At 39.2% G+C, this 25,153-nt stretch overlaps 1 protein-coding gene across 2 annotated transcripts in view; it reads left to right on the forward strand.

Moving 5' to 3' along the window:
- The first annotated feature begins 13,070 nt into the window (after positions 1–13,070).
- Positions 13,071–25,153, forward strand: part of GRTP1 (growth hormone regulated TBC protein 1) — a 36,037-nt gene continuing 23,954 nt past the window's right edge. The window contains exons 1-3 of one of the 2 annotated variants that reach the window (XM_032226088.1): positions 13,071–13,614; positions 18,963–19,114; positions 24,304–24,462. In XM_032226088.1, coding sequence (XP_032081979.1) covers positions 13,556–13,614; positions 18,963–19,114; positions 24,304–24,462 — 370 coding nt within the window. In that variant the 5' untranslated portion in view covers positions 13,071–13,555. Of the gene's footprint in view, positions 13,615–13,660; positions 13,754–18,962; positions 19,115–24,303; positions 24,463–25,153 lie in introns of those variants that run through there. The other variant, XM_032226089.1, reaches the window with a different exon arrangement.

The raw sequence follows: 25,153 nt of genomic DNA on the forward strand, positions 1-25,153 counted from the left end.
ATGCCCTGCAGATAAAAAAAAATCTGTTTAATGCCACATCTGAAATTTAAATAAATTCTCCTAATGAGAGAACCAAACTGTTTAACCCATTCCTCTGTTCAGTTCAACTATCCAAATTAAAGTATTATGGCTCATTGTATCATCAGCCAGATGTTTAGCCTGGACTTGGCATTTTTATCCATCTATCAAATTCTTCCCAAGGATTGGTATCATTGTTATATATTTATTGGCCACCAACTCCAATGGACACCAGTCTTCTTGGCAGATTCCAGCAAAGAAGGAACTCATCATCACTCTAGGTAATTGTTCTTTATCAAACTACCTTATTCTATTAAGAATGTTGACTATGTACTACATACACTGTTTCACCCCATGACAGTTTCTGCACTGAAAACACCCTGGTTTTTCTTTAGTATTCAGGCGTAACATTTCTATTCCACAAAAACTCTAGTGGATGCCCCCAGTTGAAAACTAAACCAATTCATCTGAATGTATTTATAAGTGTCAATAAACGTGTTCGATTTGAGAATCAGTGAGAAGAATTAATGATCTACCAGTAGTATTATTTGATTTGAGAAGGCCTTGTTTTCTTGCAGTGCCACTTTATGCCTTTAGATGGCACATTTTCTATTTTGGAAAAAAAAATCAACTACAAGTATCTACTATACAGGTAACCTTCGAGTTACAACAGTTTCTTTAGTGACCATTCAAAACTACAATTGCACTGAAAAAGTGACTTGTGACTGTTTTTACAAAGATTGCAACATCCCCATGGTCATGTGATCAAAATTCAGATGCCTGGGCTCATATTTATGACGGTTGCCATGTCCCAGGATCATGGGATCATCGTTTGCAACTTTTGGACAAGCAAAGTCAATGGGGAAGCCAGATTCACTTAACAACTGTCTTACTAACTTAATAACTACAGTGATTCACTTAAGAACTGTGGAAAGATTTTAAAATGGGGCAAAACTCACTTAACAACTATCTTGCTTTGCAACAGAAATTTTGGGCTCAATTGTGGTCGGAAGTCAAGGACTACCTGTACTCCTATTACTTCCTATCAGAAGACATCCTGTAAGAATGTAAAGTCAAATTGGTTGTGTTTGCGGGGGGGGGGGGATCTTTTGTTTGAGAAACAAACAAAAAGTCAAATGGAATTGATTTGTATAAGCAGAAAGGATTTCCTGCAAAATCTGTGCATCTCATGTTGTTGAGGCATACAGTGAATGGAACATAGTCATGTGCATATAATTACTCAGACAAATGTGACCACAGTGAGGCTGAGAACCTGTGTATCTTTGTAAATATATAGTGTATTACAGTGAATGCTGTATTAAATTTCAGCCCTTACTGTACTGAATCATAAAACACACACAAACACACACGATGGCTTTCATTTAATCTAACACTTTGAAAAGCTGCCACAATGATCGAATGAAGAAGTACTATACCAGTAGATGTTTTTCTGAGCTTCTTATAGAAAAGAATTTTTTTTTAAAGCAGCATAATTCATTCAGTTGGTCTCCTCAGGGTGCTGTTGGCCAGACAGCGTCAGCTAGCGACTCCCAGGGGGAGACCCTTCTCTGTGGGAGCGCCTTCCCTCTGGAATGAGCTGCCCCCCAGAGCTTCGCATAATCCCCGACCTCCAGTCCTTCCGACGCGCCCTAAAACGTTGGATTTTCCACCAAGCCTGGCCTGAACAGAATAAAATCAATGATTAATTTAATTGTTAATTTTAATCTAATTTTTTAATTTTTTATTGTTAATATTAATTGGGTTTGTTTTTGGATACTTTATTTAATTTCCTTTTTAACTTTTGTAATATGTGGGTTTTTTTAAATGTTGTACGCCACCCTGAGTCCTTTGGGAGAAGGGCGGCATATAAATCCAATAAACTAACAAACAAACAACATATTGGCTTTAAAGAAATAAACAACATATTGTCTACACATTAATACTAGGCAACCTACTGGGCCAACATACAGAAGCATTTCTTGTAAGATATTGTTGAATGATGAAGAAAGGTTGAAATTATGACATATCCCCAAAAGGTACTTATGAGTTCTAGTACCAGAGTTCCAACAGTGGCAACATCCCATGGTCACATGACCACATTGTGGGTGCTTGGCGAGTGGTTTATCTTTATAGCCACTTGGAGCATTCAAAACCCATCTTTCGCAAGAAGGCAAAGACCACAAAGAAGATTGTGCTGAGACTGGAATGCGTGGAGCCGATTCGGCTCCACGCACTCCAGTTTCAGCACAATCTTCTTTGTGGTCTTTGCCTTCTTGCGAAAGATGGGTTTTGTCTGACCTCCATAGCCACTGCGCTTATGGTCGTATCTCAGCTTTCCTTGCGCATACAAAGACTCTTTACCCTTCTTGTATTGGGTGACTTTGCGGGGCTGATGTTTGCCACATTTCTTGCAGTAAGTCCTGCGGGTTTTCGGGACATTCACCATCTTGCCAACGTTAGCGGCGCCCAGAGAAAGAGCCTCTCCAAGTGGCATCATGTGACACGTTTTATGACTTTTCTGCCAGAATCTGTCCTTTTTGGCCAATTTCTTCCCAAAAGTGACCATATGAATTCATTAATGATTGCAGCACTCACTTAATGACTGCCACAAAAAAGATTGTAAACTCAGTCACATGGGGGCCTTTTTCAACTTATGATGGAAATCTGGGTTTATTTATGTCGTAAGTCAAGGACTATCTGCATCAATCTATTCTTGAAGGATCCCATGATTCTCATGAGTCCTAAGGTCAATGTCTTGGGTTTGGCTGCAACAAAAGAAACTACGGTCTGTTGAAGGAATAAAGGTAAAAGTCAGTTATTGGGCCAAGGGTAATCTAGGACAGCAATGCCAATGAAATAAGTAGCACACATAATTATCTTAGGGGGATATATAGGACGTGCTCACCTAATCTTTTGTGGTTATCTGGTGCTGATTATCACAATTGAGTTCACAGATGACCCCATTTGATTAATAAAGTTTTAAGTTTTTCCCACCCTTCCCATATTTCTGCAATTTATATATAGCTGTGTTTTCCCAACACACCTTCTTCTCTTTACATACCGATTGGCAATGGCGCAAACACTTTTCCTTTCTTATGTTAACAAAAAGTCAGCCTTCCAGTTCTCAAACGGGAGCCACATTTTCTTGGTGACAAGGCAGTCAGAGTAGTAATCACCATGCTTGGATAAGAGCAATGTGGGGAAAAGTACGATGGCTACAAAGCACATTAGATACAAGCTGTAATCCTACAGAATGTGGAATGGCAGAATTAAAAAATGTGTATTCCTTGATTTGAACCCTCCATAAAACCAGAATCATTTATGTATGTATTTGATTTTTATCCTGCCTTTATTAGTTTATAAGTTACTCAAGGCAGAAAAAATACAAAATATATTTTCCTGCTCCTATTTTCCAAACAACCACCCTATCAGGTGGGTTCGGATGAGGGAAAGTGACTGGCCCAAAGTCATCCATTTGTGTCTAAGGCAGGACCAGAACTCACCATCTCCTGGATCCTAGCTCCTTAACTATTACATCAAAATGGCTCATTAATGCATCATGGATCCATATTATTAGAAGGTTGTCCCTTTAAAACCAAACAATAGAAGGAAAGAAATTGGTCTGGATGCAGGGTATACAAGATCAATGTAGTCCTTCTGTGAGGGAGATGGGCAGTTTCTAAATATAAGTTAATAAATAAAAAATAAATTTAAAAATGTATGCCATTCTACTCTATCCTTGCACTCTTCAGACATACTGGATGACATTCTTTTTATTCTCTTGTAGTTTTTTGTTTAACCCCCAAGTTTGCCATCTGTGACCATTCATTTTCACTCTTTAATTTCAGTCACAATATTATTGTCTTTGATATTTGCCATGCAACATTGATTTCATCAGTAGTATCTTGGCAGAGTGGATAAAAACAAGGTTTAGATCCTGGAGGGTACTCCTGGAGGTAGTCTATTGAAGGCTGTCTGTCTCAAAGACTCCATTTTACCTCCAAACTGAGGGCAGCCGCAGGGCTCCAAATACCAGTTGCTGGGAAACAGTGGTGAGGGTGGTAAGTGGCAAGGAATTTGTCTCCACTTCTTTGCAGGCAGCCCAGATAGATCTGACTAGCCCGTGAGAACTGGAATAGTGGACTGAGTTATGCTTTAGCCTGATTCAGCAGAGCTACTTTTAATGTTGAACTCTAAACTTAAAAAGAAAATAAGAAAACAAGAACAAAAGTTCACAGTACGGCCCTGAATGGAATGATTCAATGCACATACATGGAAGTGATAAATATCACAAAAGTGCATCACACAGCAAGTATGCAGGAATACAAAACAGCAAGAGATTAGGCAGAGAAATATAAACAGCTCAAGCATCTATCTAAGCTGACTCCCTACAAACTAGATGTTCCTGTGTGAACCTTGTACTTCCTCTGTACATCCTGATAACCAGGATGCAATCTTCCTTCAGGCAGCGTTTGCTGCTGCTCGACTGGATTAGCCAGTGTGTTAGTTGCTGTTGCAAGAGCCTAAAGATAATGAATAACAACAGAGCAATGCAGTTTTAATGCAGGGTCTTACTTCATGGCCTCCAAACAAAGTGCAATACTAAAATAATTTAATTATTGAGCTGCAATCACTATATATGCTCACTAGTTCCACTCAATTTGCACTTTGTTTGTACATATAGCCTAGTCAAACGCCATTTTAATGTTCTTTAAAAAAAGTTTCATTGGATTTTTATTTTTAAATATACATCAATATCAAGACATGAATAGTGTGGACTTTGGGTATGATTCATTTTTTATACAAATAGCAATAATAATAATAATAATAATAATAAATAATAATAAATAATATCATCACAATGATCCCACTATCAGTAATCTTTTTAAAAAAATGAAATTAGGCTACCAAACAGCCAAAGAAGCTGAAATTTTTTTCGCATTTACTATATATGGATGATTTGAAACTCTATGGAAAGTCAGAAATAGAAATCCAATCATTGACAGTCCGAGTATTCAGCACCGATATTTCAATGCAGTTTGGCATGGAAAAATGTGCCACTGTATCCATAAAAAGAGGCAAAATCACTGCATGTGAGGGAATTGAAATGCCCAATGGCCAACTAATTAAATGCAACAAAAATGAAGCCTACAAATACTTAGGCATTCTGCAGTTGGATAATATCAAGCATGGAGAAGTAAAAACTATTGTCAGGCGAGAGTACACCAACAGAGTTAGGAAAATTTTGAAATCTAAATTGAATGGTGGAAATACAATCAAGGCCATAAATACCTGGGCAATACCAGTTATAAGATACACAGCTGGTATAGTTAACTGGACACAGGCTGATTTGGACATTTTGGACCGAAAAACCAGGAAACTAATGACAATGCACTATAGTTTACATCCACATGGTGATACTGATAGACTATACCTGCCCCGAAAATCAGGGGGCAGAGGATTATTACAAGTGAAGCAAACAGTTGAAGAAGAAAAACATGCACTGGCTGATTATTTAAAAGAAAGTCAAGAACATCTATTAATTGAAGTAAAGAACAAAAAACTACTGAAGGCCCAACAGACAAAACAAGAATACAGAAAACATGTGATAAAATCAAGAATGGAGAGTTGGCAGAACAAAGCACTGCATGGCCAATTTCTGGAAAAAATAAAAGATAAAGTGGACAGTGAACAAACTTGGTTATGGTTAACAACAGGTACATTAAAGAAAGAAACAGTCACTAATCCTGGCTGTGCAAGAACAAGCTAAAATTGAAATTCAACGACTATGGCACAAACCAGCAGTGGTAATTCCAGTGGTAATTGGCACACTGGGTGCTATTCCAAAAGCACTGGAATTACATTTAAAACAATTAAAAATTGACAAAATCACCATCAGTCAAATGCAAAAAGCCGCACTGCTTGGATCTGCACACATATTACGAAAATACGTTACGATGTCCTAGGCCTCTGGGTGGGGCCCGACTAGTAACCAATGCCAAATCCGGCGAAACAACTGGTCGCTGTGATACATTTTTATAATAAAAAAAATAATAATAATTGGAGCAATACCTCAAGGGCTCCCTCGCTATTTAGAAATTCTAAATTTATCGGACTTGAACATTCTGATTCTACAAAAAACCACCCTACTTGGAACAGCTTATATCTTCCGACGTTACCTTAACGGTTCCTAGGTCCTTGGTTAGGACTCGAGCTATTGAGCTACCAATCAGCCCCAAAGGCTGTGAATCTCACCAAAGATTAACCACATAATAATAATAATAATAATAATAATAATAATAATAATAATAATAATAATAATAATAGAAGACGAAAAAAGAATACAGAAAAGATGTGATAAAATCAAGAATGGAGAGTTGGCAGAACAAAGCACTGCATGGCCAATTTCTGGAAAAAATAAAAGATAAAGTGGACAGTGAACAAACTTGGTTATGGTTAACAACAGGTACATTAAAGAAAGAAACAGAGTCACTAATCCTGGCTGCGCAAGAACAAGCTATCCGCACAAATGCCATTAAGGCCAAAATCGAAAAATCCTCTGATGATGCCAAATGCAGACTTTGCAAAGAAGCTGATGAAACTGTTGATCACATACTCAGCTGCTGTAAAAAAATTGCGCAGACTGATTATAAATTGCGGCACAATTCAGTAGCACAAATGATCCATTGGAATTTGTGCAAAAATTATAATATTAAAACAGCAACAAACTGGTGGGAACATCAGCCTGAAAAAGTAACTGAAAATCAGATGGTCAAGATCTTGTGGGATTTCCATATACAAACCGACAAAATACTGGCGCATAATACACCAGACATCACACTGGTTGAGAAAAATAAGGTCACAATCATAGACATCGCAATACCAGGTGATAGCAGGGTCGCCGAGAAGGAACATGAAAAAATCGCAAGATACCAGGACTTAAAAATAGAAATTCAACGACTATGGCACAAACCAGCAGTGGTAATTCCAGTGGTAATTGGCACACTGGGTGCTATTCCAAAAGCACTGGAATTACATTTAAAACAGTTAAAAATTGACAAAATCAACATCAGTCAAATGCAAAAAGCCGCACTGCTTGGACCTGCACGCATATTACGAAAATACGTTACGACGTCCTAGGCCCCTGGGTAGGGCCCGACTAGTAACCAATACCAAATCCGGCGAAACAACTGGCCGCTGTGATACAATTGTATAATAATAATAATGTTACATTAATCAAACTTATATAATCATAGTATTAATATAGTATTAATATAGAGTAGTTGTTTCATATTTCAATGTTCCATGTTAATGCCAATGATATTATTAAGCATACATAATACCACCTTTCAACCTCTAATCTTTCCATCTAGTTATTACTTACAGTCTATTATATAAAATTATATCTGCTAATATTCCCCCAATTTCTTATTTCTACCTCTATTTTAGCTTCTAGAATAGAGCTTCTACCTCTATTCTAGGTCACCATTACTAATCCTAGCGTTAATAAACATGTTTATATTAAGACATAGTCCATTATTTGGTTATTCAAAGTCTCAGAATGCCATTCTAGTACCAATTATCATACTATTTAATCATACCTAATAGTACAAAGTTTCAACCTCCAATCTTTCCATCTAACTATTGCTTTATATAAAGGTCTGTTTTCTTATTTCTACCACTATTCTGGTTTTTAATCAAGCCATCGGTATATTAGGGGAAAAAAAGAAAGAAATTCCTTTCTATTCATCATCTCTTGTCCATTTTAATCCTTCAATTTTTATTCGTTTTTTAGCTTGCCTCCCATACTCCTCTCTTGGATCTTTGTCTCTATCAGCATCTGTGTCTTCACCATTCAATCTGAATATTTTCTTCATCTCTATCCTCCTAAGCTGCCAGGTCTCCAGAGTGTCCACCCACACCCCTATCTCCCTTTCAAAAGTATCTTCCAGGTTATCCAATTCCATTTTTAAATCTCTTAAGGTACTTTTATCTTGGTTTATTTCATCAGTCATTATTATCTTTATCAATTTCTTGCTTTAATTGCTGGTTTGTCTGTTCTATTTTTTCCTCCATTCTTGCTGCTGTCTCCTCTTTTTCCTGGACTCTTTGATTTTCATTCATTATCCATTGTAGGATGTTTTCTATTTCCCCATTTATGCCTTGCAATAGGTTCTTTAGCTCTCTGTGATTCTTTGTCATAGTGTCCCAAATGCTTTGAAACATCAAGGCCATTTCTTTTGAAATCTCACTCATTTCCCCCTGGTGGAGCATCTTGTCTTATTTTAGTAAGTCCCGCTCTTACTCAATAGTTCAAAAAATATATTCAAGTCCAATGTTGCTCCTCAGAAAGTTCAAGAATCAAAGTTCTTTACATCTTAAGATTTTTAATCAGTTCCATTTACATAGTCTAGGCAGCTTTCCACAAATCAAAAGTCACTTTACTTTACTTAAGAGTCTTCTTTATTCTTACAATAGAGTCTCCAGTAATCATAAAGTAAATAGTTATAGAACAGAATCACCACAGTCCTCAAGATGAATGTTGTTTATTTTTCTTATCAGGAATTTCCCCAGGCTTGTAGAGTCTCTTTTCCTGGATTTTCTTCTTCTTTTCTTTTAAAGTTAGGGTCCAAATAAAAAAAGAAATCTTCTCACCCAACTCCAATCTCACCCAGCTCCAATCTTCTCACCGCTCCTACACATTTATTTGTTGCCTTGGCTGTCCCAACTTCATGGCAGCCATGATGGCTGCCTCTTCTCATTGTGGATAAGAGGGAAGAAGCCCTGGGTCAAGCAGGAGAGTTGCAGCTCAAGGTGGCTTTAGCTCCTTTCAGAGCCGTCCAACGGGGAGAACTCGGCGCGGAGACCTGCTCCTCCCATCCAATCTCATCGTGACGTCAGCCAGAAGTCTGTTCTTTTTTATTTGTTGTCTTCTGTATTTTCTATATGGTACTTCATCTGAAAAGCTTATGGGGAAAAAAGGATAAATTAAAAATTTCCAAGCTAAGTGTATATTAACAAAAATTGTGAACAAGCATTTTGCAGTGTTAAGCTTGGAAAGATTTTGGATGATCTTATTGATTGCACTTTCTTTTCTTTTTGTTTCCTAATTTCTAATTTGCATTTAAAGCAGGTAAATAAAGATGGTTCTTGTTTAATAACCATTGCACTTACAGCTGTCCTGTGTGATCACACAATCACCATTTGCAATCTCCTTTCCCAAATTCCTACACGCACAGTTAATGGGCAAGTCTGCAAGTAGTTACAAATGGTGATCATATGATGTCCTTGCTTAATGAACCCATGCACTTTATGTCTGCATCACTTACTGATGCAAATTCTGGTCCCAACTGTCATTATTAAGTGAGAACTACTTGTATTTTTTTTTAAAAAAAGACAACATCAATAAATGGACAGATAATTATTGAAATCATACGAGTGTGTAATATAACATCATATATATATATATATATATATATATATATATATATATATATATATATATATATATATATATGGTATAAAACCTATAATACTATCACTTTCAAGATCCACTAAGATCAAAATGAGTAGTTTTTTGTCCATCTTCATTTGGCTGAAGGAGGCCACAAAGTAGAACTTTGCATATTGCTTTGTTTACTTTGAATTTTTATGCCCAGTTTCATTTTTAATGATGAGACAGTGCCATAATACGGGGGGTTATTTGTCACATTGCAGGTGTGATTAAAACCTAAAACTTCTCATCAGGAATTAAATGCAACTAGATTCTTATTGTACTTACATACAATATCACAGAAAGGATATGACTAAGCATGAAGAGGCATTCTGGTAATTAACTAATTTAAAAGATAGCTGGTGTTTAACTGTGCTACTTATAGATTAAACATGTAAATACAAGCACTGGACTCTGAAAAACATCTTTCTTCCTCAGCAACACAAAAACAAACAATTAAATCAAATAAAGTTCCGTTCTGGGGTATTTGTTTTCGAGTAGACTTTTAAAAAATTGTACCAATATCATTAAGAGCCTATATACAGCTAAAATGATCAGTGGGGAAAATAGATTTTAAAAGTTATCAAATATGGATTCTAATCCAATCAGAAGAACTCAGCAGAAGAGAAGTTAGCTATAAAATAAATAATGCTAATTGCATGAATTTGAGCAAGCACTTCAAGCTGTTATTCAATGTACAATGCAGATAATCCTTCCTTACTGACAGAATTGGGATGAGCAACTCACTGTAGTCATTCAACAGGACATTGCTACAATTTGCAATTTCTCTTCCACATTCTTCATTAGCTCTGCTTGTTGGAAAGCAGTTGTGAGTTCACAAATGGTGACTATGCAACTGCGAGATGCTGCAATGATGATAAATGTGCACTGGTTTTGAACACCTGAACGGTGATTATAGCATAGCAGAATGCTGCAATGGCCATGTCCTACCTCATATTTTCATGCTTTTATGTTGCATGCGTAGGTGTCTTCAAATTTTTCACTGCTACTGTCTGTCTGGACATGCTCAAGTTTTTGGCAACAGAAGTGGTTTGCTACTGTTTTCTTCTTAGTACTTAAAGCAGTGTTGGCTTGTTGGGGAATTCTGGGAATTGAAGTCCCAGAATTAAAAGTTGCCAAGTTTGAAAAGCTCTGGCTTAGAGACAAAGGCATCAAGCTGGGTTTGTGTTTAAGGCAGAACTGAAACTCAGTATTTCCTGGTTTCTTCCTTGGCACTTTTAACAACTACACCAAAATGTTTCTCAGCTTTTAATGTACTCAACTATTTTACAAGCATAAAGTAACAGGTAACACATGTAAGGTTAAATAAAGGAAAAGTCTTATTTCTAAAAACATATATTTTAAAATTGTTTTCAATGTTACGGTATGTATTATATTCATATAATATTCTTCTCTATTGTTCCACCCCACTTACATATTTTACCTGCTTTCTCAAGATGTTCATTCTGCCTAGTCAAGCAGGATGCTGGACAAACTTCATTGTTAAACAAAGCAAACAATAAGTGAAACCAAAGTCATGTTTGTGATCTTATTTCATAACTTTCCTTTGATTTACAGACCTGCAAAGGTCGTAAATGTGAGGACTGGTTATAAAGTTGTTGTTTTTTACCACCATTGTTACTGCAAACAATCACTAAATGAGACAGTTGCTAAATGACGACAACCTATATAATAATACCTTACTTGCACAGTGAAATTTTTAAGCTGGCACTTTTTTACTCGCAAATAAATTTATTTCTGAACCCAAAGGACTGTGTTCAAACTTTCTTTCAAAGTTATCCAATATGCTATCCTATGCATATTTATTGAAAGTAACTTCTACCAAGTTTATTAAGGTTTTTTTCAGATCAAATTTTCTTCTGAGAAGCAAAGAATTTTAAAAACACATGATTTGAAAGATAGTTTTTATTTACATTCACAATTACATCAAGCTGAGATTCTTAAAAAAAAGGAAATTAGAAATCTGTAACAGCCAAGTTTTTGTAACTGACATTCTTTGGTTATTTGACAAAGGAAATCATACTCATGTACTGTTTCTAAAAATTCCATTTTGGACTTCAATAACACACAAAACCTGTTATTCTAGATAAAACCTGTTATTTGTTTAAATTAATTTATATGGCTGCCTATCTCACATATGTGACTCTGGGATGCTAACAAAATTTTAAAACACCAAACAAGAGAAAAACAATAATCAAGAACAGAATGAGCATAGTATGCCAATCAAGGAGGTCAGCGATCAATTCATCTGTGTTGGAAGAAATATCTTCTGGGTTCAGTTCCAAGTGGGGAGAAAGACACTGGAAACATGGTGGCTGATTGGAAAGATGGTTTAATGGTGAACAGGACCACATGGCTTGAGGTCCTGGGCAAAAAGGCACATGAAGTGAAGAGAGACTGAGATTTATACCCTCTGTTGGAATTTGAATTTGAGCTTGTATTCTAATTGGTTGTCAGACTCCCATGGGGCCATGTAGGGGTAACTTTGTAGGTTGTGTTTTTGAGTTCCAAGCTTGGTTGAGCCTTGCTGGGTGATGATGTAATGAAAGGGCTTTGGGCAATTTCTACCTGCCTGAAGGAGGTAGATCTTTGTTATGTAGAATAGACTGGCCCAGGTCTTAATGGTCCATTGACAAAGGTGTGCGTGTGTTTGTGTGTGTGTGTGTTTCTGCCTCCCTTTTAGGGTAAATATTCTGCCCTTTTAATATTTCCTAAAATATTTCATTTTTCTAGGAGAGGGATGGGTGCTAATTTCCCACATATGTTTTAACTAACCTTTTTGCCCCACCCCCTCTGCTTTGGAAAAGTCAGGTCTTAAGCGCTTTCGGAAAAGCGGACAGTGTTTGAGGGCTTAACATGTCCCATCAGCTTAAGAATACTACTTGTGGCCTCAGTAAGATGCCATTATCCAGAGGTCACCTATTTCAGAAAAGTGAATTGTAAGCTACTTAAAATTGATCCTCCTTTAACTCATTCCCCTTCCTTCTCTCCATCTCCTCCATGGGATTTGGGGCAGCGCATCGGAGCAGCCCCTTTTCTGCCACAAGGCACATTCACAGGATACCTAAAACTGCTAAGAAGAGTCGAAGGCACCCGGATATTCTGCAGCACTGATCTGAAGGCACACGAGTTGTGCTAGGATACCGTGCAAGCTTAAAACGTATGGCTTGCTTTCTAATGCGAATCCACCCAGTGTGGTTAGCCTGTGGTTTGGTGTCTTGACACAAACCCCAAACAAGTGAGTGAATCCTGTGTAAATCAAAGCCGAGGGGACCACAAACCTCACCGCGGAAGCATACGTTCTTCATTACCGTACTTAACTCGAAAACGGGTAAGGGGGGGGGGTCTGCCCCAGAGGAAGGAACACAGCGCTCCTCTTCACCGCAGGCAGATTATCCCCCCCCCCCTTCCGCACTTTCGGCGTGCTCCGCTCCACCATGCGAGGGTGCGCGCGCACCCTCGGAGTTGCCCAGGCAGGTGGGAGGGAGCCCCTCCAAGCCCCCCCGGGCGTGAGGTGGGGGGGCTCCTTCCTTCAGCGGTTCGTTTTCTTACCTCTAAGGCGGCTACGCCGGCTTTGTCCTTAAGGCGGCGCCATTTGGAGCTCCCTTCGCGGAGGTAGGGTTTAAAAAGCAGGTAGGGAACAGGAAGGGCTATCGCGGACTATGGGAAAGGCGCTACTGCGCGCCTTTTGATCTTTCTCGGGAACGGAGAAAAGCGACCCTCTGAAGGCACCAAGCCCGCGGCTAAACTTGGAAGCCGGGGAGTCTCCTGCCGCTGCTGGTCCCTCCAACGTGGAAGTATCGCTTGCCGCACCGGCTCCTTCTTGCCTCCTGAAAAAAGACTTCGCTGGTAGCCGCCGGGCGCTCTCTTCTTGGAGCCGGGAAGGAGCCAAGCGGCACCGTCGAAAGCAGCCCCATCGCTGACGCCGCAGTGGGCTTTGGGGCTCTGCCGCCCCAGCAGAGAGGCGTGGGAGGGAACCCTCCGACCATTCAGTGCTGGAGGAATCCCGAGAGAGCCCTTCCCATGGAGGGGGAGGAAGTGCGGCGAGCGAAGCAAGGGAGCCGGGAAAGCAGCGTCCATAGGTACGCCGAGCGCGCCTCTCCTCTCCGCCTGGGTTTGGGTTTCGAGGAAGGGGCGTGCGGGTCAAACTGGCATTTTGCTTGGCATGCCCGGCGTGGCCCGTCAGGTGTAACAGGAAATGAAGGAAGAAGAAGGGCTTTGGTAGGATAGCGGGCAAAAAAGGGGGGTGCGCCTGTGGTGGGGGGCGCAGTCCCTACGTTTGGGATGAATTCTCGAGCTCCTTTTCTTTCCTGGAAGGGCTGAACTTCTCTGAAGTATTTTCCTTTGTTGAGCAGCTGACCTGTCTGTCATTCCGGGACTACGCGCCTCGCTTATAATGGCAACAAGTTTATCTGGGAGAGCCAGGTGTAGCTGGCTTGGATATTCGGTCAACCGTGGGTGTTTGTTTGCCTGGCCGAATCCTTTTTTAAAGGATTTTATTGCTAGTGGCTGTATTTCCGCAACACACTCAACGGCAAATAGGCAACCATATTTTAATCCAGGTTTTTTGTTGTTGTCTGAATGCAGATTTCCTTTTTTTTAAAAAAATCCTTGGATAAGCTAATATAGCATTTTCTAGTTTATCTGAGAAGAAATAACAACAATTTATTTTACCTTCCATAGTAGAGTTAAATTTATAAAGTAGTGAAATAAGTAAGAGGTCCTTATTTTGGAAATATTTCACTTTATGTAGGCTCCAGGAAATTATTTTCCTTTTGTTGGGAGTTAGCATGAAGAGCTTTTAAAAAGCAGGATAAGATGATGAGATATTTAGGAGATGCTCTTCTCAAATCTACTGTTCACAGTTGTCCTAAATGAACATTGAGCAATTTCATTGTATTATTTTAAGGTTTAATTGAGGGAAAGCTCTAGAAGAATATATTAAATAGTATGCAAAGATGATAGTTACTGGAGAATATGAAGAGGCTAAATGTTATAAATTACTTAGGTTTTCTGCAAGCGGAAACACTTGTTTTTGGAATGAAACTGACAGACGGACGGATGAGACATCAGGAATGATTAATATTTTCTTCAGAACAAAATAGTGCCCACTGTCCAACACTTATTAATTCCTCTGTTGCACATCAAAATGCCGGAAAGGGCCTGATTTCAGACAAAGGGAGTTAGTTTTTAGTTCTCCCATTTTGGGGGCAGTCCTTCAGATTGCTAACAGGTGTTGGCATGTTGGCATGCAAGCAAACTTGAAAGGCAAAACATGGATACTTAAAGTTTTCACTTTCAATTTTACTAATTTATGATTCTGTCATGCATGCATAAATTGAATACATTATTTGTAGAATGAAGATACAGAAGGAATATACAATACAAAGCAAGCAAATTAATTTGAGAAGACATAGTTTTAACTGGACTTTCTTAAACTTTCTTTGTATTCTTCTTCGAGAAATGTTCTGCGTGTTTCCCCCCCTTTTCATTCAATCCTGTCCAATTCTCAGAATTAACGTGGACAAGTCCCTGCATTTCTTGGCAAGGTTTTCCAGGTTTGCCATCACCTGCTTCCTAGAGCTGAGTGAGAATGACTGGCCCAAGATCACTCAGTTGGAACCTCCACTCTTCCATTTCTAGCCTAATGGCCTTAACCACTATACCAAACTGGCTGTCTATGATATATACCAGTGTTTCTCAACCTTGGCAACTTGAAGATGTCCGGACTGCTGGCTGGGGAATTCTGGGAGTTGAAGTCCGGACATCTTCAAGTTGCCAAGGTTGAGAAACACTGATATATACATATTAAATGCTAAAGTCAGTAGATGCCAAAGGCAAATTTACCTGTCCTGAATATTATGAGATATTTTTACATAGAAATGTGGTATGTTACAACTTTTCATTTTTGGTTGGACAGATATCAATTCAAGTAACTAAAAATAAAGGAACAGAAAATACTTTCGATTGATGTGCTTCTTTTGCATGGCCAGAGAAGCAGAAGTGTAAACAAATTGTTTATCTTATGTAGCAGTGGAATTCTAATAACTAGTTTGAGTGTTTACCTGATACATTATTTCAGGAATCACACATTTTTTACTTTAAAAAAATCATTATTGTATTGCTACCACTTAGTAGTAATCCTCATTGAAAGGTTTACATAACTATCCTTTATACCAAATCCTAGTGTAATGGGGAAAATTAATCTAGGGTCAATATGTGAAATAATTACTCCTTGAGTACGGATATTGAAAGTACTCTTAATATCCTTGATGCATAATGATGCATAAAACATTTTTAAAAAAAATATTGATACATCTCAGTAAACCTATCTTTATTCAGGTAGTCCTTGAATTACGGGAAATTCTTGTATGACTGTAATGGAACACAGAATTTCCGTTGTAAGTTATGATGGTTCCAAGTCGGGAAACATACATGACCAATCTGATTTTACAAACATTTTTGTGCCAGTTGTTAAGTGAACACTGCAGTGGTTAGTTCAATACATTTCTTTCGGTGTTTTTATCAGAAACTAGTAAAAAAAAGCCTGTTTCTGGCAAAAAAAACATAGTGTCATGTAACCACAGAACCACAAATGTAGCCTTAAAGGTGACCTGGTTACCAAGTAACCAAAACGCATTGATGTGACTGGAAGGGAAAGTGCCACTGTTAGAATATTGGAACAAGGTCATAAATATCTTTTGGGAGAGTCCGTTGTAACTTCGAATGGTCTCTAAGCAACAACTACTTATACAATAATTTGTTTAGTGAGCATTCAAAATTAGAATGGCACTGAAAACAGTGACTTACACCCAGCCCTTGCACTTATGACCATCACTGCAGCCCCACAGTCATGTGATCAGAATTTTGACACTTAACCAGCATATATTTCCAATGGTTGCATTATCCTGGGATCATGTGATTGCCATTTGCGACCTTCCCTTCTGGCATCTGACAGGTAAAATCAATGAGGGAAGCCAGATTCACTTAATGACTGTATAATTCACTTAGCTGCAGTTGCTTAATAACTCTGGCAGAAAAGGTCATAATACCACAGATGACTCACTAAGCCTTGCTTACCAACATAAATTCTGCTATGAATTGTGGTTGTAAATCAAGGACTACCTGCAGCAGCATTGGAAGTTAGATTAGTTTTATTGCCACTGCAGTACAATGGATAAGCTGAAAGATGGTGAGTTTATAATGCTGTATAATACAATATTAGATTTGAATTTAAAATGTTTTGTATAAATACCCTTTATGGCATGGCTGGTTTCTTCCCCTATCCTGTTTCAATGCTGCTACTTTCAAAATTGCAATTACGGTTTACAGAATGCGGAAACTCTAACATGAACTTTCGTTTAGAATTTATTTCAATTGCATGAAATGCATGAAGGAATATTTAGAAGCCTGATAAGTGCTTATGTTACAAGTAGTCCTTGTTGCAACAATGCTAATCATGTGACTGTGTTGCTTAGCAATTACAGTTCTGGAATTCCAGATTACTGTTGTTAAGAGAGGTTACAGGTTGTTAAGTGAGAACTTCACAAGACTTTATCTTCTGATTTCCTGCCAGCTTCCTCATTGACTTCGCTTGTGGGAAGTCAGCAGGGAAGGCTGCAAATTGCAGTCACATGACCATGGGTCTGTAAGTATAAAGTCTGGTCATAAATACCTCTCACTCAGCACCACTTCAAGTTCAAATACTGAATGAATGGTCATTAAATGAAGATACCTGCTCATGTTCTTTGAAAGAAGCAGTACATTGAATTAACTCAAGGAAATCTTACAAGCACACCGGATTGGCAGTGCAGCAGTCATGGGTGACAAAATTCCCAGATGCATAGAACCTCAAACATTCGTAAAAGTTGAATTGTTCAAAATGTTATAAAATATTAATTTTCTCATGTAATATCTTGCAAACTTTGACATTTTTATCTAAATTTCTCATGGGACAAACTTCAGATATTTTTAGCGTTGTTTTTTTTTTTACAGTTTTAAAGCTACTTTTATTAGATCAGCCACAGTAACAAAACCTAGCAGATCTGAATGTGCTTTCTTTCTCTGTCTTTTATCGCCTTGTGAATTAAGCAGGGAGGTTCTCTGAGGTCTTTTCATAAACCACTTTGCTGGTCTGGCTCAAGCCTCATTTATCTTATTGTTGTCTTGGTAGCATATCTTCAAGGCCATTTTCTATACTCACTATAGTTGGTCAGATTACCAGAGAATCACAGGATTATAAAATTGACTGGAAAGTTTTTTTAAAAAATAATAAAAAGGCAACAGCAATCCTTTTCCATGCTATTTCCCAGAAATGTGCCTGATTGTTACTGTTTAATCAACAGCAATTATGAGCAACTTTATATTTATAAATATAAATGGGCAGCATAGAGTTGAAAACTTCTCTAATTATAAAAGCAATAGAATACAATAAACATTAGCTTTTTGATATCATCCAGGCTGATAAAGTAGTTTATCTATCTATCTATCTATCTATCTATCTATCTATCTATCTATCTATCTATCTATCTATCTATCTATCTATCTATCTATCTATCTACCTACCTACCTACCTACCTACCTACCTACCTACCTACCTACCTACCTATCTATCTATCTATCTATCTATCTATCGTTGTGTTTGTGTTTGTGTGTGTGTGTGTGTGTGTGTGTATGTTCCAACATAACTCTGGAATGAACGCCTCAAACAATTTCAACCAAACTTGTTACACAGATGACTTACTCTCTAGAAACAAATACTGTGGCAGTAAGACACCCCTAACACCCCTTGGGGGTGTGTGTTCTGTTAAGATACAGCCTGTTGTGTCTTAAAATGGCTTCTACCGTATTGCCATAAAATGGCTTCTACTATACAGCACAGTGGACTTGCCACGGTAATAGCTTCACAAGGGAGTTCCCTCTGGTAAGGGGGAAAATCTAACATTACAAATTACGCTTGGTCCGTGATTATTTTTGAGGACAAAGGTATGGATTAGGATAAATAAATACCCGGGAAACACGGGGTTATCAGCTAGTGTCAACTAAAATGAGCTCTGTTTGCTTCATTGTTTCTAAAATCAGCTTGTTTAAAATAACTGTAGTTTTTGCTAATCGCCTCTAGTTCAAAATGACACGTAAATGGAAGTTTTAAGCATCTTTTCTCTTCCATTTTTGGATAGATCCAGAAACGGGGGCCATAAGAACTGTATCAGTGGTCTCTGGCTGTTTTAATGGTTTGTGTGAAATGGTTCCATTGTCCTAAGAGACATCTACTATTAGCTAGATATCTTGGAATTGAGACACTTTATGAAATCTGTTTGGCACTACATTTGTACTTTATTTTCTCCTTCTGTTTTAAGTTTGGGTTAATGAATAACTCACTTAACTGCATGTTTTTAATGTGTTTGTAATAATCTTTCTTTTGAAATAGTGTGGATCCATATGGTTTTGAAAGACCAGCTGACTTTGACTATGAAACCTATGAAGAATTCTTTTCTAGATACTTAGTGGTACTCACTCGAAGAGCAATTAAGTGGTCCAAACTTTTAAAGGGAAACACAAGGGTGCAGAAAAACATAAAAGGTAAGACTTTTCCATGTTTAAATATGAAATAAGGACAAATAGTTTTCATTTTAACTTGCAACCTTTTATCTTTTTCAAAAGGTATTTTATAACATTGTAAAACCATTGTTTGGGAGAGCCTGTGCTTCTTAGTTCAGAGTTCTTGTTGGTCATTATTTCCCCAGAAACTTGTATAGAAATTTGACAATTAATTGCCAAACAAACAAAAATAAATCAACAAAAGTGCAATAATGCCTAGGTTCTGTAGTTCATCACTGACAAATTGGTCTGTGTAGATTCTGTCCTTGCAGGAAGTTAATTTAATCTGTCTATTGGTATAAACATTTGTTAACAGTAATTATTTGTTGCAAAATGAGAACAATGAGTTGTCATCTGTGGACAAAAAGCAGTTTTTCTCACAAGGTTTTCTAATACATGGCATTTTTTAAAAGGCAGATTTATAAATGTTATTAATCAGGCAAACATAAATGCTGAATGAATGCATATTTGTTTTTAAAGAGTGACCCAGAGTCATTTGATATGAGATGGGTGGCAAATAAATCCAATAAATAATAAATACATAGAGTATAATTATATTTTAGGTACCGTGTTTCCCCGAAAATACAACATGTCTTGATAATAAGACCATGCCACATTTTTTGGGTAGGCAAAAATGTAATCCCTCCCCCGAAAATAAGCCCCCTGGACAATCCCTCACCTCCAGCCAGGCAGAGCACCACTCACCGACCTAGCGGTATCCCGAAGGCGCCAAGCCGCAGGAACGGGGTGGGGCAAAGGCTTGCATTGCTTGGCGCCTTTGGGATACCGCTAGGTCAGTGAGCAGTGCTGTGCCCAACTGGAGAGGGAGGGTGCCAGGCCGTTGCTCTCTTGCAAGCGGGCTCCCGAAGAGCCGGGCACAGCCTCAGGGTTGAATGGCTGTGTTATGCTATCACAGCAGCACTACACAGCAGCCATGAGGTGACCATGCTTACGAGCAGCCGCACGGCAACCCCCCTTTCCAGCCAGGCACAGCACCATTCACTGATACCTAGGGGTATCGCCAAGCCGCGTGATCGCCTGTTTGCCGCCCTCCGGCTCCTGTGGTTTGGCACCTTCGGAATGCCCCTAGGTCAATGAATGGGGCTCTGCATGGCTGGAGAAGGGGGTTGCGTGAGTGGCTTTTCCGCTCCTCGCTCGCGCACCTCCCAGCCTCACGATGCCCTTGCTTAACTCTCCCTGCAGAGCCAGGGCATCTCCGCTGCCGCCGCCACTCACCACTACCGCATGGCTTTTTCTGTGGCTTCCAAAGCAAGGAGGTAGGTTGCCGAGTCTTCTGGAAGTTGCCACTCTGGGAATACACTCTATGGTTGTACGCTCTGGAAGTACACTCTGCCTCAGCCAGCCTACAACCATAAGACTGCCAAAAGACTCGGCTGCGGATCTCCGGAGTTTGGAAACCAGAGAATAGATTATATTCAGAGCGCTGCAGCAGCACACTGGCCCTGCAGGGAGAACTGGGCCAGGGCATGGTGAGGTTGGGAGGCACACCAGCTGGGGATGGAACAGGCACTCACGCAACCTCCCTTTCCAGCCAGGCAGACCACCATGCACTGACCTAAGGGTATATCAAATGCGTCAAGCCGCGGGAGCTGGGGGGGAGGGCAGAGCACCACGTGGCTTAGTGCCTTTGGGATATCACTGGATCCGTGAGTGGCACTTCTGCCCGGCTGGAAAGAGGGGTTGCCGGGTGACTGTTTGTGAGTGTGGTCACCTCATGGCTGGTACGTTCCGCTTCTGCGACAGCCCAAAACAAGCCCCCCCAATAATAAGACCCAATCAATATTTTGGGGGTCAAAAGAAAATAAGACCCTGTCTTATTTTCAGGGAAACATGGTAGCAAATCATACTTTGAACTTCTTCATATACTTGTTTCCATAGTTCTGTTTCTGCAATCAAAAGAGAGAGACTCTCTGAACTTTTGTTTTTGTTTTTGCCACAGTGATCCCAAAATCACATCCGGTGCCATTCCAGGCTTCCCTAATAGTTGGTAGATTTTCAAAGACTATTGAAAAATGCAGCAGAAAAGAAAAATGAGAAAACACAATTTTACAATCTAAAAATGAAGTCTAAACCAATAAGCTAAAACATCAATCGATTTAAGAGAGATGTACAGGGCAAGTTTTGATCATTCTGAGAACTGAGATTAATTTGTCATAGCTATCTAAACAGTAGATAATATGTATGCCTGTACTTTATAATAGCCTCCTACTGATATACATGAAACAAGAAGAAAAATAAAACTAAAGGAAAAGGCATTTCTGTTTAAAATATTTTGACCAGATGAGATTTTAAATCCAACATGACATTATTTACTTAACTGGCTTTATGGATACTATTTGAATGATAATGTGCAATTATAAAATTAACAGTATTAACAGAAGGGGCAGATTAGAGATGGATTATGAATGGAAGATCACAAATATGGTTGTCTTTATTGAAACTTTATATACATTTACATCTATGAGAAGGTGTCGCAACTCTATATCAGGGATGTCCAACTCAATTTCATTGAGGGCCACATCAGGGTTGTGTTTGATCTCAGAAGCTGGGCTGGGCGTGGCCAGGGTAGGTGTGGCCAGTTTGACATCACTCGTGTCGGGAATGCCTATGGCCCAAACACTCTGCAGAGAAAATGGGCTCCCAAGTTTCGTTTTCGGCTGGGATGGCATACGGCAACCCATTTTTGCTGTCAAAGGGCTGTAGGAGGCCGTCCTGTTCAAACACAGAACTCCTCCTAAGCTCCATTTTTGCTGGTAGAGGCACCACGGGCCAGTCATTCGCTGTTTCTAGGGTGGCCAGATCTAAGCCCTCTTAAGTTTGACACCTCTGCTTTATATGATCTTTTGACATTGCTCTCTTGTTTTCCTTTCCTTTTTCCTTTTTTCTAATTTTCTTTATTTTACTTAAGTCTCTCTCTCTCTCTCTCTTCCTCCCTCTCTCCCTCCCCCTCCTTCTATCTCTCTCTCGACAAGCCTGACAAACATTTAAACAGAAAATCTCTATACTTATGAAAACACAGAGTTATTTCTTTCTTGAAAGCTTTAATTTACAGTCAAACAAAACAATACATTTTTAGCACCTCCAGAAATTCACCGTGTTGTAAAATTCTCCATTGGTAGCTTTATTTCATTTTTCAGGCAGAGGAAAAAAATGGCTTGATGGTCTCAAGAACTCAAAGTGCGAGAGCATTTAAGAATAATGGGTGTGAATGTAGCCCAGGGGTGGGTTCCTGCCAGTTCTAACCTCTTCTATAGAAGATGTTCCACAAATCTACAGTGCTGTTTAGAATCGCTTCCAGCTCCCCCCCCCCCCCGCCCGTCCACACGTCATCAAGATGAAGAGCGAGAGGAGGAATTCTGGGAGTTGAAGTCCACAAGACTTAAAGCTGTCAAGTTTGAACACCCCTGGGTTTTTTTTTCTAAAGGGTTAGGGGTGCAAGGGTCTTGTAACTTGACAGCTTTAAGACTTGCGTGCTTCAAATGCCAGAGTTTCTGAGCCAACATTTTGGTTGCTAAGCAAGAGCGTTGTTAAGTGACTTTCACCACATTTTACAAGTTGGTCACACCCGCCCAGTCACATGGCTGGCAAGCCACTCCCACCAAGTCACATGGCCAGCAAGCCACTCCCACAAAGCAGGCCACATCTACAGAAGAGGTTCTAAAAACTTTTGAAACCCACCACTGATGTAGCCCCAATATCCTCCACTGTTCTTCTTTACAGAATGACACCTTATTTCAGAATCAGTAGCTGTGCCAGGGAAGGGTCAACAACAAAGAAAAAGAGAAGACCAACATATTCAGATATACTATTTTCTTTTTGGTATAAATAACCCAGAGAAAAATCCAATTTATCAGGTAGCAGGGGCATATACTGCTACCTGAATTTGTGCATTTTAAAATAGGAATTCTGTTTGGACCTTCACCTGAGCCATTTGGTTTTTTTTTTCATTTTTCCCCAATTAGCCTTATACATACTCCAGTCATGGTGCTTTACTTAACAAGCTATTATTTTAAAATTTTAGTTTAGTATTATATTGAATGAATTGAGCCATTAGTCATATTCTCTCTGTAAAAGTGGGGGTTGTAGCATATTTACCTGTTTAAGTTCTTCCCTTAGGACTTGGTGATTGTAAATTGTAATGGGACTCAAAATGTTATTAAAAGACTGATTTTCTAAATAGTAAACATTAAGCCGCAAACCTTCCAGGGAACCAGTGGTGGGTTCCGGCGGTATGGCCCAGTACAGGCGTACTGGTAGTAGCCAGGAGCAGCTTACAGCATACCGGTATGGTGGCTTGTTTGGCCCACCTGCGTTCTATACCAGTTTTTAAAGCAACCAGCCAATTGCGCACATGCGCACAGCATGCAGTGCCTGTGCAAGCTCCGACCAGCAACTGGGTGTCGCAGGGGTGGTGGAGTGTGCAAGCGTACGCAGCGCATGTGCACGAAAGGACGCACGGCCTGGTGAGCACTGGTAGCGATGGGAAGAGGAACCTACCACTGCAGGGAACCCTTTGAAAAAGAGTTTTAGTTTAAAAAGTGAATTAGGTTTTCTGTTCTTCTGAGAAGCAGAAAAATAGAAAAAAATCAGAGTAACGGGACATCTTTTCTTGACAAATCCCTTAAATGATGCACTGGGAGACGTTCCTTGGGACACCTAGTATAGCAGTTAAGAAGTTCCTTCTTCATATGAAGCATGTTATGATACAGATTGGCAATGTGTCTGTAGACTCTCAACAGAGTGTGAGGTGGCAGAACCTGGTAGTTTGAGATGATTAACTTCTATAGACAAGACACTATGATAGCCTGGCCAAAATCCTTTCTATTTCCCAAGTTGGTCTCATGGGAAGCTTATCCTCTTCTCCATCTGGCAGGTTTTAGGCAGCTTCTTAGAGTTAGTGCAAGAGGCCTGAAGTGACTCCAAAATTACTGTGGTTATTGGTATGTTTCATCTTGAGGGATAATATGAAATTCTAATGTTGGAATGAAACACTAACAACATTGGATTCACCTTGACGTATGACAGAGCAAGATGGTCCTGAATCTCCACTGTTAATATGTTTAATGTATTTTAATTATTTATAGCTTTAATTGTTGGTTTTACATGTTCATTTTACATGTTCAAAATGTGTTTTAATTAATTTATTGCAGTTAAACGCTACATCAGAAAAGGCATTCCAAATGAGCACCGTGCCGAAGTCTGGATGGTAGTGAGTGGTGCTCGCTCTCATATGGACCACAATCCAGGCTACTACCAGAAATTATTGGAAGGAGACCAAAACAGCAAACTCATAGAAACTATTATGACAGGTTAACTTCAAAATACATATCTATACATTTGTGTGTGTGTGTGTGTGTGTGTGTGTTAGGATTTTGTTGTCCACATTTCCCTTGAATTATGGAGGTGCATAAAATAGATAATTATTGTTTTGCACAGAAGCAACGCTTTTTATGTCAATTAAAACATTATCTTAAGAATCACTGAATTATTTTTCCTTGTCTCTCGCTATCTGTCAGAAAAACGGGCAGATATATTGCTGTTAGTCTAGTACTTATTCTAATATAATAAGCTTTAGTTCCTGCAAGTTTAGAATTCTGTGACAACTTTTCCATTTACTTAACTGCAACTTAATTTTTTGAAATTACAATATTTATGGGAAGATGAGAGATAGTCCTAAGGTAAAGGTAAAGGTTTCCCTTGTACATATGGGCTAGTCGTTCCTGACTCTAGGGGGCGGTGCCGAAGAGCCAGTGCTGTCTCCGTGGTCAAATGATCGTCATGACTAAATGCAAAGGCACATGGAACGCTGTTACCTTTCCACCAAAAGTCCCTATTTTTCTACTTGCATTTTTTCATGCTTTTGACTTACTAGGTTGGCAGAAGCTGGGACAAGTAACGGGAGCTCACTCCTTTACACAGCACTAGGGATTCGAACCATCGAACTGCCGACCTTTCTGATTGACAAGCTCAGCGTCCTTTGAGAGATAATCCTAGAGGTAG

This window comes from Thamnophis elegans, chromosome 11 (assembly GCF_009769535.1).
Source record: "Thamnophis elegans isolate rThaEle1 chromosome 11, rThaEle1.pri, whole genome shotgun sequence".
Classification (NCBI taxonomy): domain Eukaryota; kingdom Metazoa; phylum Chordata; class Lepidosauria; order Squamata; family Colubridae; genus Thamnophis; species Thamnophis elegans.